This window comes from Apteryx mantelli, chromosome 4, assembly GCF_036417845.1.
Source record: "Apteryx mantelli isolate bAptMan1 chromosome 4, bAptMan1.hap1, whole genome shotgun sequence".
NCBI classification, from domain to species: Eukaryota; Metazoa; Chordata; class Aves; order Apterygiformes; family Apterygidae; genus Apteryx; species Apteryx mantelli.
In genome coordinates, this window is record NC_089981.1 from 11,934,814 (window position 1) to 11,949,758 (window position 14,945).

At 43.3% G+C, this 14,945-nt stretch overlaps 1 protein-coding gene across 1 annotated transcript; it reads left to right on the forward strand.

The window, feature by feature from the left end:
- Positions 1 to 319: 319 nt before the first annotated feature.
- Positions 320 to 1,225, forward strand: LOC136991924 (olfactory receptor 4S2-like; the record flags this gene model as incomplete). Its single annotated transcript, XM_067295420.1, has 1 exon — positions 320 to 1,225. A coding segment is annotated over exon 1 (906 nt), but the record flags the coding sequence as incomplete, so codon positions are not given.
- Positions 1,226 to 14,945: the final 13,720 nt, after the last annotated feature.

Below are 14,945 nucleotides of genomic sequence, written 5' to 3' on the forward strand. Positions count from 1 at the left end.
AGCCATGGAGCCAGTCCTTCAAAATCCTGGAGGACCAGGATTAAGGAACATATCACAGAGTGCACCTATCTCCGTGCCACCAAAGCCATGGCAGAAGCTTTGTACTGCGGAGAATTAAATAGCCGTTAAAAAAAAATACATGACAGAAACTAAACACTTCATAAGCTTAATACTAATGCTATATCTTTCTTGGTTTGTATCCACTTCTGATATAGAACTCATTATTAATAATGAAAAAAATGCTGATGAACCATGTGTCTGTCTTTGTTTTCCCAGGTGTATAAGCTGTATATTGCATATTGGCACCCGTCTGATCAACATGGAGAACGTAAGCAGTGTGAAGGAATTCATTCTTCTGGGCCTTTCAAAGAACCAAGGGGTGCAGAAAATATGTTTTGTGGTGTTTTTGTTCTTCTATATTGTTACTGTGGCAGGAAATCTGCTCATCGTTGTCACTGTAGTTAGCAGTCAACGTCTGAACTCCCCCATGTATTTCTTTCTCTGCCACCTGTCCATTGCAGATATTTGCTACTCTTCTGTCACAGCTCCCAAAATGATTGCTGACTTCCTTGTTGAAAAGAAAACCATTTCCTTTGGGGGTTGCATGGCACAGCTATTTGGGTTTCATATCTTTGGCTGCGCTGAGATCTTCATCCTCACAATGATGGCCTATGATCGCTACTTTGCCATATGCAGACCCCTGCACTACACCACCCTCATGACCAGGCGTGTGTGTGGCTGGATGGTGATGGGTTCATGGGTGGGGGCCTTTGTGCACTCCCTGGTGCAGACCCTCATAACTGTTAGCCTCCCTTTTTGTGGCCCCAACAAAATTGACCACTACTTCTGTGATGTCCATCCCCTACTACAACTGGCCTGTACCGACACCTATGTTGCGGGCATCATTGTCGTTGCCAATGGTGGAATGCTTTGTTTGGTCTCTTTCTTCATCCTGGTCACGTCCTACATTGTCATTTTATTTTCCTTGAGAAGGCGAACGTCCGAAGGGCGGTACAAAGCCCTCTCCACCTGTGGGTCCCACATTGCTGTGGTGATTCTCTTCTTTGGGCCATCCACATTCACCTACATACACCCATCCAGAAACCTCTCGGAGGACAAGAGCGTAGCTGTCTTTTACACTGTCATCACACCCATGCTGAACCCACTCATCTACACGCTGAGAAATGAGGAGATGAAAAGTGCCATGAGAAAACTGTGGAATAGAAAAGTTTGGAGAGAAAAGGGTGAGGTGTAGAACTGTGGTAACATTTTCTCAGGAGCTGAGAAAATCAAGTCTCTCTCACTATAATTCCATTTTGGAAAATTTACTGAAAGCTCCCTTTTGAAGAAAAGCTTGGTTTTAGCTGTTGCAGTAATTAGGAAGACGCTGAAAGCTCATGTTTTGATTGGAATGGCATTGTAAACTCTGTGACTAGCAGGGATTCCCTTTATGTTCTCTTTTTGAATAGCACAGGCCCAGGACTGGGGCTTCCAAGCACTGCTGAGACACCAGCAAATAAAGAAATGAATGCTATCAAAAATATTAAAATGTGTTCCAGGCAGAGCATCCCATTAGTCCGAGCTCTCCTAGGTGTAAACTTTCCGTCAGACAAATTCCATCTACTCTGTAATCTACTCAGCTAGGAAACGATGGCCCAAGGTGTCTGCAAGGCTGTTGGTCACCTGCTGCTGGAAGCAATTGTACCAAAGGCTTCCTTCCCCTTTACTTTGGAGTAAATGCCTTCTTAGGAGTACTGCATTGTCATATGCTGAATCCATGGGATAGCAATTAAACTGCTGATATTAGATGCTGGTTGGGTCACTTGCTGATGCAGACGATATGAGGAGAAGCTTCTCCCCTTCCCATTCCAGTGCAGCTCTCTGCCTTTCTGCAGTAGTTCACCTATCACTAATGCCCTCCTTCCTAGCCATCCCCTCTGCCCTTCATCTCTGCCTCAGATTTTGCATTTTACTGTTTAGACTAATAGAGAATCAAAGATCCAAGTGAAAGATAAATTGCTCACCGTAGGAAATTGTCGCCACCCAAGAAAGCATTGGGGGGCAAAGAAAGCATTGGGGGGCACAATTTTATGTGTCAATGAAAAAAATAGAGGTATTTGGGAATAATTTCTGTGCTCAAGGCCTGTCCGCCTCCTAACACAACAGTGCACATTCCAAAAGAAGCACATAGCTAATACTAAATGAAGTCCATTTATCTGGACAGCATTGGAAAGCAAGCAAGAAAGCAAGCAAACCCCCCCACAATGTGACATGGTCTAGGTGATCATGCTCCAGAGTCACCCTGTAGAGATTACTCTAATAGCTGTCCAAAATATATATTTTAGCTCCCCGTCCACTGATTCTTTCTGACAAAGAAAACTTCACATGCCTCTGCGATCTCATTGCTTCTGGTAAGCTTGTGCTTCTGCTGTGCAATTTACTTGAAATATTTCTGCCACAACTTCCCCATCTGGAGAGAGAGAGAGTTGTTCTTGCAGATGCTCTTGGAAGTTGTTTTTGCAGAATGAGAAATGGAGCTAGACATTCAGGCTGTCCGTTTCATCCCCTGTAGCTTTCAGCCCTGGCAGAGATGTGGACTGCTCTCGTGACACACAAGAAGCAGCTTGGAGCTGAGAGGTTTTGATGAAAGTGCCTGAAGTGGTCCAGGAAGGTCATCGGAGGAGAATAGCAGGCAAACTGTTGGAGACTAGCAAATATAAACTGTGCAAGTTTTCTGATCTTGCTTCTTTGTTTTGTTCAAGCATGACTATGAAATCCTCCCTTTGAAAAGAGGCATCACTGTTGAGTGACTTTTGTGAGGTGCATTTTATGAAGTAGAAAGAACTCCAATTTTTTTTACCCTTTGTTTTAATTGGTGTCTTCTTTGCTTATTTTTCAGTTATATGCCATTTCCAGAAATATCTGTCAAAAGGAAGTTTCTGGTGTTACAGAGTCAAGGAGTCAATAGGTAGCTGCAGCACTTCCTGTGTACTCAGTCTTAACTTGTCCCCTCTAGCTGTACACATCGTGGCAACAATGCTCTTAACACACACGCTTTGGGCCTCCCCACACTGCTTTCCCTCTGCCCACGGAGTGGCATGGAGATAGGGCTGGAGACACGAAAGAATATTTCCTCTGCTGCTAAAGTTGGAGGGTGGAAGAGGCAGAGATCTTGTGAGAAAGAACTGATTGACCTGTGATTGTGGAACAGGATTAAGAGCCCAAAGGACTTGCCAGTATTGTAGACACTGTTATGCAGCTCTTGCCATCGATCTTTTCAGTGTAGAAACTGAACACTAGTGATACTTGCGTACTGCACTAGAGTGCAGCAAAGGTGAATACAAGGGTGTTGGTGAGTAAAGGAGATTCAGCAGCGGTGTATTTCTTACCCCAGGGGCATCACAGGTGTGTTTATGGGCGTTTCCATGCCTAGTCCAGAACTTGGCTGAGGTGTACAAAAACCTTACTGACACATCGTTAATGCAGATTATCTCCAGTATTCACCCATGTACTGTAGGAAAGGTGGTCTGAGGAAGTACAAGCCTGCTCTTTTGGAGACTGAGGTCTCAACCCAGAAATTCATGAGCAATAACTGGAACCCATCCACACAAGATGTAGCCCAGTACAGCACATATAGGACAATGACTCTCCTGCTTCAGGTTTCCTGGCATCCCTTGAACGTGGTCTGATTTCACTTAGGGCGCCTTAAAGACAGTTTGTGCCTAAAGGCACATCTCTGCTAAACAGACATGAGGTAGGTGTCCACTTTACCTCCTCCAGAAGGATCTACACTGATAGCTGAAGTGATGTTAATTAGCCAGCTGCCTTGTGTCATGATGTGAATACTGATGGTTGTGCAAAAATGCATGGCCATTCTACCAGAGTCAGAGAGCAATAGCAAGGAAAGTTCTGTTGAATTCCTTCAGAGGGTTGAAAAAGAAGGTACGTTCACTGCTTGAGCAGAATTCCTTAGGGCATGACTAGCGTGTTGAGACTCAAATCAAAACATGCACTATCCTTCTCAGTCAGTTTTTCATTTCCAAATCAACACAACAAAAGTGGATGTTTAGGCAACCTAGTGACTAGTCTTCCTTTTTAAAAGGGGCAAAGATCAGAAATAGGAATCTGGAGGATATTTCCACCAACTCCCTCAAAGAAATAAATGGAGCTCGCTATTACACACTTCAGTAATACATTCTGAGTTAGGTATCAACTGTCACTCCTTGAGAGAAGCATCGACTTTGAAAGGAAACTTTCCCCAAAAGGCATAAAAGGGAATACATTGATATTGAACATACCAGTGATCGACATGGATGTGTACTGATAACACTGTGTTTCTAATGCCATCACAGGTGGCTTTATTCTGTGCTTCAGGTCCTGTCTACGTGACACATATGAAGAACAAGAACAATGTGACGGAGTTTGTCTTCCAGGGACTCACACAAGATGATACATTAGCAAAAGTATGCTTCACATTCTTCTTAGTCTTCTATGCCACTGTTATTCTTGGAAACCTGCTTAGCATCAGCACTATACAGAACAGTCAACAGCTGGACTCTCCCATGTACTTCTTCCTGAGCTGCTTGTCCTTTGTAGATATCAGTTACTCTACTGTCACAGTTCCCAAACTCATTTATGACCTTCTTGCTGAAAAGAAGACCATCTCTTTTGTGGGCTGCATAGCACAGCTCTTTGGGGTCCATCTCTTTGCCTGCACAGAGATGTTCATCCTCATAGCAATGGCGCATGATCGTTACACTGCTATATGCAAGCCGTTTCATTACACAAGAATTATGAACAAGCATGTGTGTGGCTGGCTGGTGGCAGCTTCGTGGGTGGGAGGCTGTGTGCACTCCCTGGTGCAGACCCTGCTGACCGCTCAGCTATTGTTCTGTGGGCCCAATGAGATCGACCACTACTTCCGTGATGTACACGCTTTGCTGAAGCTGGCCTGCACTGACACCTACGTGGCTGGTTGCATCGTGGTTGCCAATAGTGGTCTGATTTCCTCAGGCTCTTTGCTTGTTCTTGCTGTGTCCTATGTCATTATTTTGGTCTCTTTGAGGACACACTCTTCCAAAGGGCGTCTGATAGGACTCTCTACCTGCACCTCCCATATCACTGTTGCACTTCTGTTCTTTGGGCCATGCATTTTCATCTATATGTGCTCTTCCACCATCTTCTCAGCAGACAAGAGTAGAACTGAAACTAAATTCAAGGTTTCATGTAGCTCTCATCTTTCTTTGGAAATTGTCAGTCAAAAGGATGTGAGGATATTGTCACCAGTCAAACCCGAGCCTTTGGGGTGGTATTGTGGCTTTTACCTTTAGACACCTTAGAGCTGTGTAAGTCTCAGGTCTAGGCTTCTCCTGGCATTAAGAGGAATAACTAGGTATTTTGAGAGGTTATGCTTTCTCACTAGCTCCTACGAGCTTTTGGGAGTGGTGTCTGCTCACGTTTCTACACAAAAGAAGTGATGGTGGTGCTAAGCTTCCAAGAGAAAGCAAATCCTTCAGGATGGCACAGCACAAGCAGGTTTCATCTCACATATATTGGTGTGCTGACATGAGGTGCCTCAACTTGAGAGAGCTGCTGAAGACAGCAAGAGACCTTTGAGGGGACTGCGATTCATTGCATGGTAAATAGGAGCATGAGAGGAGCAGGATGCTGCACTAGGTGTCTGCCTTACAGTGAAGGGTGACATACACCGTACTAGACTTTCCAAGGCTCCCAGGAACACTGATGGACACAGAGGCCGTTCCCCAATGCCAGGCATTCACTCTGATTTTCATCAGTCTGTGCCAGCCTGGTGTCTCTGGGAAGACTTCATTTAAAGGTTCTCTGCTAACACCTTTCCAAGGCCTTGACCTAATGTCACAGCTGAGCTTTATAATCTATCAGAGCAGCAATCCAAGCATGGTTAAATACCATAGTCAATGTTGGAGCCACAATCCAGTTCAATTGTCGGGACATTTTTCACCACTTTATTTAGAGACTGGATGAAGTTTCATACTTTGGCCAGTCGTCTGGTGCTTTACACTATAAAAGTCTAAGGAATAGGTATCTCAGTGGAAATACAGGGATCCAATATCTCTCCATACTCCATAAGATATAACCTAATTCCTAGCTGAACACTGAAAATTTCAGTACTGTTCTTGATTCATCGAGTTTTCCTCAACTGTTTGCAGCAGGGAAACCCCCAAATGCCCCTATGACCTCCTGACTCTGGGCAATGCTGTTCTACTGCAAACAGACTTACTTTAGCATTGCTGTCATGACAAGTGATTCAAGGCAGGGATTTCCCCAAATCTCCTCCTGGAACTGAGATTTGGGGAAGGGAAGAAGAGGAACAGGATTCTGGATGGTGGATCAGAAGGCTTTCTTAGAAAAGCAAACTGTATTTGAAGAGACAGCAGCTCTTTAACATTTTAAATTCCCTAATTTTGTCTGGGTTTCTCGAGGTGGAGGCTAAGGGATAGGTGTATGCAGGGCTTAGATGAATGCGGGGCTTATGAAAATCTGTTCTTTTTGATGATATTTGTCAGAAAGCATATTTGGGTTTGAGATTGTGATTCTTGAGTGAAACATGCTGCCGGTTCTGCTGATGCTTAGCTCGAGATGGCTTTGACTATCTTAAACATCAGCGCAGAGAGAGGTGTGCAGACATGACTCATTGCTGTGCAGGGAAGCTCTTTGATGGCGATCTGCTTGTCTTTTTCTGGAAGAGTAGTAGTGTACATTGCTCTTCCCAGAAACCTGTAAACATACACAGTAAAGTAAAATGATGCCTGTGATTTCTTCTCAAGCTATTTCCTTCCTTTGAGCTGGGAGTCCACTGAAAGAGACAATTTTGGACACCTCAGAAATCTGGTTTAAAAAGCTCACTTCTCTGTTCAAGATAAGGACAGCGCAACATTGATATGTGCAAAAACGGTGAACTTCACATATCTGCTGATACTTAATAATCAGAAACAAGAGATAAACCTTGAGCTTCAGGCTCTGCAGCAACAGAAAGATGACAACTAGCAGCACCAAAAGGCTACATTTTCACATTCTTTTTCCTGCATTTTAGGACCGTCAGGCCAGTGGGATAATAGTGCATATAGTCCAAATGCTTTTACTACCCCGTGCATATTCTAATTTTAGCGTTACTGAGATAAACGGCTTCTGAGATAGTGATGGCCTTTAATCATCACTACTTGATCAAAATTCAGACTATAACATATGAAGATAAGTTTTCTCCCCAGCCGTGTGTCTTTGGGCAGAAATAATGATGTTTCGCAGTCACATCACCTCTCTGTAAAATATGCTGGCAGCAGTTTGAAAGAAAGAGACTTGTAAAATCCTTCTTTAGGGTGCCATAGATGATCACAGGGACACAATCTTTGCTATAGTTATGCACAGCTTTAAGGAGAGGAAGTCAGGGGAAATAAAAGCCCTAACAGGCTTGCAGTGAAATGCAAAGGGAATCTGCAAGACCTCTTTCCATCCCCCTTTGACTGTAAACCTTTTGCAGAGGCAGGAACCTCTCACCTGTCTGAGATTAATTCTGTCACTTTCAGCTCAACAAAGATTTCAACTCCTTCTGCCAACTGAGGGACAGCATTTGTAAACTCAGCCAGAAGGGATGAAACATCGTTTAGCACTAGAACACCTATCCTTAGAGCTAGCTTAGTTGAACTGATAGAAGGATTCCAAAGCCTTTCCCAACTTTCTCCTCTCCCAGAAATGATTGGTCATTTATTCTCAAAATCACATTGATGACAAACATGTAGTTGGTAAGTCACCATCTTATTCCGTCATTCTTTTAAGTGGAAGAACACTGCAGCTTGATTAACTTTCAGATTATGTCCAATGTCCTTAAAATAACTACCGGTTCACTCAGTTGCCTCAAGTGGATTGATGATATGTGGAGATGAAAAGCAGGAATAAGTTCTTGTTACTTCACAATGGTAGCAAAATTAGAAGTCAATCTTTTCTGCATTGCTGTAGTTTTTTCATGTTTCCAGGCAGAAGGGGAAAAAGGAGGTAGTAATGAGTGGCAGAAGAGGGAGGTTTAACAGAAGAGGGACAGTTACTTTTGCTAGTGTTTGGGGGGCGAAAACACGGGTGTCTCTTCTCCAAGATTTCCTTTCCAGAACTTCAGGTTCTGTGTGTTGCACTGGAAGAGGCTACTCCTTTCAAATACTGAAGACGTAGCAGAAATGGCCATAAATTCAAATCACATTGCTTTTCTCCTCTTGAATATCTCTGAAAGCTTTTTCTCATCTTGACGGACTGGTGGTTTTCCTACATGAGCAAACGTTCCTAGTAGAACAGAGAACTGCAATTCTGTGCCATGCACTCCTCAGGCAGGAGTCCTGTTTGTGCTTGGAACTTGCAAGTTAAAAGTCAGGATTCCTCCAGCTTTCAGCAGCAGAGGAACACAGTCTTTCAAGATAGAAGTTGCAGATACAACCAGTTAAAAGTCCACCTAAAATCACTTCTAACAATTAAGTACCTTTCTGAATCTCACCCTTGGAAGCTGATCAAATCTTCCTTGGAAGTCCTACTCTTTGTACCAAGGTTTTGATAAATTCTCCCCAAACAAAGTTCTCTTTCTAACAAGTCTGCTGAAGCTTCTCTGATATGACCTAAAACTCTCCTCAGAGCATCCTTCACCTCCTTATTCCTTAGGCTGTAGCTGGTAAGATTCAGCACTGCAGTCACCACTGTAGAGAACAGAGAGGCCCATTTATCTCAGTCCAATGAGTAGCTGGATGTTGGGCTACCGCACATAAAAACGGTGCTGCCATAAAACAAGAAGAGAGCTCTCAGATGGGAAGCAGAGGTGGAGAAGGCTTTGCATCTGCCCTTGGAGGAGTGGATCCTCAGGGTGGTGCAGATGAGGTAGATGGAGGAGATTAGAATTGCCAGAGATGTGAAGATGCCACGAAACACACCAAAAATGTGAAGTACCATCTCTTTGCTATAGGTGTCAGAGCATGAAAGCTGGATCCTAGGGGGATGTCACAGAAATAATGACCGATAACACCAATGTCACAGAAAGAGAATGTGAAGGTGGAGATAGTTTGCGCAAGTGCGTGGACAAAGCCAGTGAAATAGGAGATGATTACCATCTGTGTACAGGCTTTTGAGGACATGACAGTTGCATAAAGGAGAGGGTTACAGAGAGCCACATGCAGTCATATGCCATTACTGCCAGCAGGAGACACACAGCACTAGCCATGAGGAGACAAGTGAATAGCTGTGCCACACAGGCACTGACTGAAATGGCTCTCCTCACTGCTGAAGAGTTCACCAGCAACCTTGGGGAGATAGCTGAGGAGTAACAGAAATCCACAGAAGCCAAGTTACTGAGGGAAAGGTACACAGTGTGTGAAGCCGGGGGATCAACCTTCATCTACATGATCATTCCAAGATTCCCTATTAATGTGCTTAAAAAAAGCGGGTTACCTTCACCTCTTGGCTTTCTGTTAGTCCAGAGAGGATAAACTCAATGGCCACACAGTGATTCCTCTCAGGCATGTTGCTAGCATACTCATGTTATCTCCCGACAAGAAACTGCTTCAACACCTAGAAGTAATGGGAAACTGGCAACACACAATTGATCGTCTCAGTAGCCACAAGGAAGTACAGAGCATTTTCATCATAGCTTCTGACTAGACTTCTTTAATTACGCATTGAAATGACTTGTGAAACAAGGGAGTACTGTTCCTATTTTTCAGGTGAGATAAGAAAGCGCAGAAAGATAGAATAATTTATTCAAAAGGCAGCAGCAGCACTGTGAAACACCAGTCCTAGTCTGGCACTACAATGGTTTTCGTGTGCCCTCTTTCTCCTCTTTTAAGGAAAAAAGTCTGCTTTTCTTGAGGACATCTATGGAGCACTCTTCTCCCCTCACTCAAGGCCACGGTTGGGTGTACAGGATCATCCAAATGGCCCACTCCAAGGGCAATGGCCCGCTTGTTCCTGAAGATAGGTGGTCTTGACACTAGTTCAGACATCATTCTTCCTGTATTGCAATCACCAATACATTTTTTGCCTATTAGCTAACTCCCCCGGGCATTGGTAGCAGGGTAGTTAGAGCTCAGTATGGGACACAAAGTCCATTAACAGGACAAAGCAGCCCCCGTTCAGCCTTGCTGAAATAGGAATACAATGGTTAGGCTGCAGCTGTGCCAACTTGCTAAGACCTGCCTTAATTACATGGACCTCCACCACCCTGACCTTTGGGACTGCAACTTGTAAACATACAAATAACAAATCCACATCCCGGCAGAAGAAAGTAAGAGTTTCCTCTCTTGAATGAAATGGTGGAAAGCTCTAAATGGCAACAGCAGCAGGAAAACCCAGCTTTGCAACTTCCCAAAGAGGAGGAGATACCACAAGATCCTCCAGGTTTGGCTGAGAAAGGATTTCTCATTTGCTTGCACCCCTGTTGTCAAGGAAAAGTGGCCATCTTCTGCTCAGGAATAAATTGGGAAGAGTCACCAAATGAAATACTTTCCATTTAGAGGGTGAAAAAAGTCATGCTAAAAGGGAAGGAATCCTGAACAAAAAGGGAATCAGTCATCCCTGTAAAGGTTCTACCAGCTTCACCTCACATGAAAAATTATTGTTAATCTATTGGAGGTTACCAGTAACCTGACTGACGCTCTCAAAGCGGAGTTCTTATCATGTGGGTGACTGAATGGAGGTTTCAATTCTTGCTGAGGTCTGTTTCTAGCATAGGCTTCAAGGTATTGCATATGTACAAAACTTACTGACCTGTTTCATCCAGAAAGGCAAGAGTATCTACTCTGTACTGTAGATACTGTAGATACTGTCTGTACTGTAGGTAACAAGCCAGTTTATTCCCCCCTTGAGCCATATCTTCAGAAGTACTTGCCCATTTCAAGAAGCAGACAGCAGGATTAAAACCAGCCTATAATGGTTAGGTACACAGTTTAAGTGAGCAAAACGCTTACCCTGCTTAGATGCACAAAAGACCAGACTGCCTTTACACACTGAGTTAGCTTTGCATAGCTGGCTGTTGTTTATCTCCAACCTACCCAACCTTTTCTGCCCTAAAGCACAGCAACTAGCCCAGTTAATTCTCAGAAAAGGGCTTCAATGAGCTTGCTATCAACAGGTTGCTCTCTTCCATGGACTACTTGGGAAACTGAAGGAGGAAATTTCCCTCTCCTGCCCCAACGTGAGTGATCAAACACTGGATTAGGTGCAAATTTGTACAATCTCCATCTGTGCTGACATTTAAAATTCAGCTGGATCGAGCCGGAGCAATCTGATCTGACTGAACCTGCTCTGAGGAGGAGGTTGGACTTGATGACCTCCAGAAATCCTTCCCAACCTAAATGACTCTATGATTCTATCTGCAGATTGAAAATGGTCTTTTTGATCTTTAAAATGAAGAAATAGGCCTACCTTCCTTGCATGAAGGTGCGAGATATTTTATGCCATATTGTTCCCAGAAATAAACTCTTATTTCAAAAGCTACAAACATTTCATGTACCTTCGTAAGAGTGAGTAGCTTCCTTCTTCACTTCAAAGACATCTTACTGAAACAAATCAGAAGATTTATCTAAAGAGAAAAACTTTAGGACTTCACACTTGCAGTAGAGCCCCTCCTTGCTCCAGATAAATGCCCAGATAAATGTTCTTTGCTTCGATGTTTGCAGAACTACGCAATTCAGTACTGCCTTTAGAGCAACAGCTCATTCTTTTGCCTATATGTTGCAGCTGACCTGCAGCCTGGGCGTTGTGAAACATTAGTGGAGTGACACGCTGAGAAACAACTTCAATATGAAATGTGGTTTTCCATCACTCAGCTTGCCGCTTCAGAATTCTTTCTTCAGAAAAATGGTGTTACTAAAGTACTTGGTGTATTTATGACTCTCGATGCAGTTTAATGTCTGTAAATTAGATCTCCTGCAAGACACCAGGCCTTAATTAGGAGTCTCAGCAGGTGCATTGTAATGAAGAATCTTTCTGTGAATTAATTTCCCCTACCCTTGGTTAGGGGTCCAGTCAACATCTATTCTGGGCTCCCTCTGCAGACAAAGGGAGCAATATCACCTTCAAAGGACAATTCATCCCATCTTAAGATAAGTGTGATAAGCAGAAGGAATCATCCTCTAAGGGTGTCTTTGTTGTCATTGATCATAGGACATGCCCATCTCATTCCCTGCCCTTACTACTTTTTACTAGTGAAACTGATGACATAAGTGTCCTAGCAAATTCAGTGAACCCTGGTCTGTCCCTATCAACTCACAAACAAAGCTTAACAAAGCTTTAGACTGCAAACTTTCATATAAATTCTTTTAATAATAACAAGACCATATTCATGTAAATAGCAGTACAGTGTACGATATCAGAGGAATCAGTTCTGCTTATCTGACTCTGAAGAGCTGCAGTGCAACTCCGTGGAGTTTAAGCATTAAGTATGCCATCTGAATGTGAATCCACCTCTGTTATTAATTATGATCAAACTTGATAATTCTTCCTCTCATTAAAATGCACAGTCCTGATACATAGTTAGCTGTTTTTTCCACAGAAGACTCCTGTTGTCTCTAATAACACATCTACCCTTGGACTCGTGTCCTTTGTTAGATAACCTCTTTGGCTCATGGACCATCTAGTTTCAGGCAGCCTGCTCATCTGTGGAGCAGATATTTTGCTGTGATAACCTGTTCATCTGTGGACCATCCAGGCTCAGATTATGTGTCCATCCATCGGGGTAGATTTTTCTTCAAATGCAGATACAAAATTCTTCAAGTAGGTAATCGCTGCTGATTTGCTTAGAGTTCTGGTGCCTCTGCCTTAACACTGCCTTTGCACTTCCACCCAATCCCACATATAATTTTCTTCTAAGGTCCTTGAATAATTAACTCTTTTGAAGAAAAGAAAAATAATGGTCTATTGGAAGATGTTGACATAGATATCATGCTTTAGTAACAGTTTGCCATTAACCTCTCTCTGTTCTTGCAATATCACTGGACACTTATTGAAATTACTTTACGATTAGATGATGAAGACAGCTGTTCTGGGAAGCTGAGGAGCCTTTGAGACATACGAACGAAGACCCTTCCCCTGATTCTGGCAGGAGTTTAAGGACATCTCTACCTGCCAGAAAAGCTAGCTTACTTGTGCTACTTTGAGGGCTTAGAGGTTGTTCGACAAACTGTTGGCCTTCAGAGCAGAGAGCTGAATTGGGTTACTCAGCTGAAGAGTGATCTGCTCTGACTGTCCCTAGCGGGGAAAGTCATCAGTGGGGCTTAGGCAGGCAGAAATGTCCCAGGTAACGCAGCCTTGGTTAGACTGTGCTTACAGTGGCTGCTCGTGTTGTGGAGTGGGGGCGACTCCCGGGACAATGAATGTGCAGTGCCATGTGTAAGATGATGAGTGAGGGAAGCTCGTCTGTCTGGGCTGCACCATGAGGTCTGCAATGTATTTGCATTGGACCGAGTCCTCTTCCAGACTGCATTAGACTGGCAATGTAATGGCTTCCGGAGTTCTCGTCTAGACTATGTGAAAGCCGTGGTGTTCAGGAGATAGCTGGGTTAAAAGTGGATCAACAGGTATTGCTTGTCTGGGTTATTTATCTTTCTTTGCTGTAGTCCTCTCTCACAGTTTAGTCAGGAATATCTGAAACCTCCATGGTATTCTAGGAAGCATGAAAATGTTTGCTTGCAGAAAATTTGTACTTCTAGATGCTGCCAGAGTTGCTCTGGGAACTGACTGCTTATTGCTTAATGACACCTGTCAGTCTTAATGATAAAGCTATGGCTATGGAAGAGTGGAACATATTTCTTCCTCAGACACTACGTTTACACATTAAGGGGTCTAAGTGGTTCAGGATGGGCAGAATGGGGTGCTCTGAGTGATGACCCCCAGTGAGAGGGAGTGTAGCTTTTTATGGCACCTTTACTTGCAGTCCTTCCTAAGGATAGGGAAAAATGGTCATACACCCATTTGTCTAATAACTCTGTGTATTGAGGCAGTGTTATAGCAGGTTCCGTTTCCTTCTCCGTGCTACTTCCCTGGCCAAAGCAGCTGAGACTGAAGTCTTTCCCTACTGAAGCCAGTGGCTTTTTGTTCTCTGAGAGCCAGCTCCCTGAGTCAGATGGAATGTGATCCAAAACAAGAACTCAAGGCAGCATTAAGCTGCATTAACGGGGACTTGAAATAATTCCATAAACCTGAGCTGGTCACTCTACACTCTTCCTGTAATTCATAGATATAAATATAGACCTTTCAAGGGAGACAGAGACAGGTGTGATCAATCTCTCTTCCAAAACTATGGAGGCAAACAGACTTTTATTTGCCTTCATGAGCTATAGAAAGAGCCTACAAGTTTGGTTTATGCTTTGGCAGCTCATTAACAGAAGTCTAAACTTAAGTAAGATGAATCCCAGCCTCAGCATTTGTAAAAAATTCTTCTGTGTGCACATTTTTAGCCTGCAATGCATGTGAATTGGTTCAAGGATATTCACCCACAACAAAAGAGGGTAGGCTGTCCCTCAGGACCACCTGCTGTGTGGTAACTTTGTTCTTGCATCGAAGACTCAAGTCGCCCACATCACTAATACTGTAAACAGTTTAAGGTGCCTGATGAATGTGACCCTGTTTTACTGAAAGGTTAATGATCACCTTCAGACTGTGAGTCAGGAAAAAAGAGACTACAAGGATGTATGAGGTAAGGGAATGGAAACAGAACATGGAAGCGATACTGCTGAACTGGTACTAGTTAGAAACAGTTGAAAACAAAGCTGGGATGTCTTCAAGGCATCAAACTTGAAAGTAAAAACTTAGGTGAAACTAATCACCTTCAAAAGTGTCACAATTGTACTTTCTCACAGTAAAGCTGTAGCTCTTGCTATTACAGAAAAGTTTTTAATATTTAATATTTATTTTTAATATTTAATATTTAATATTACTACTGT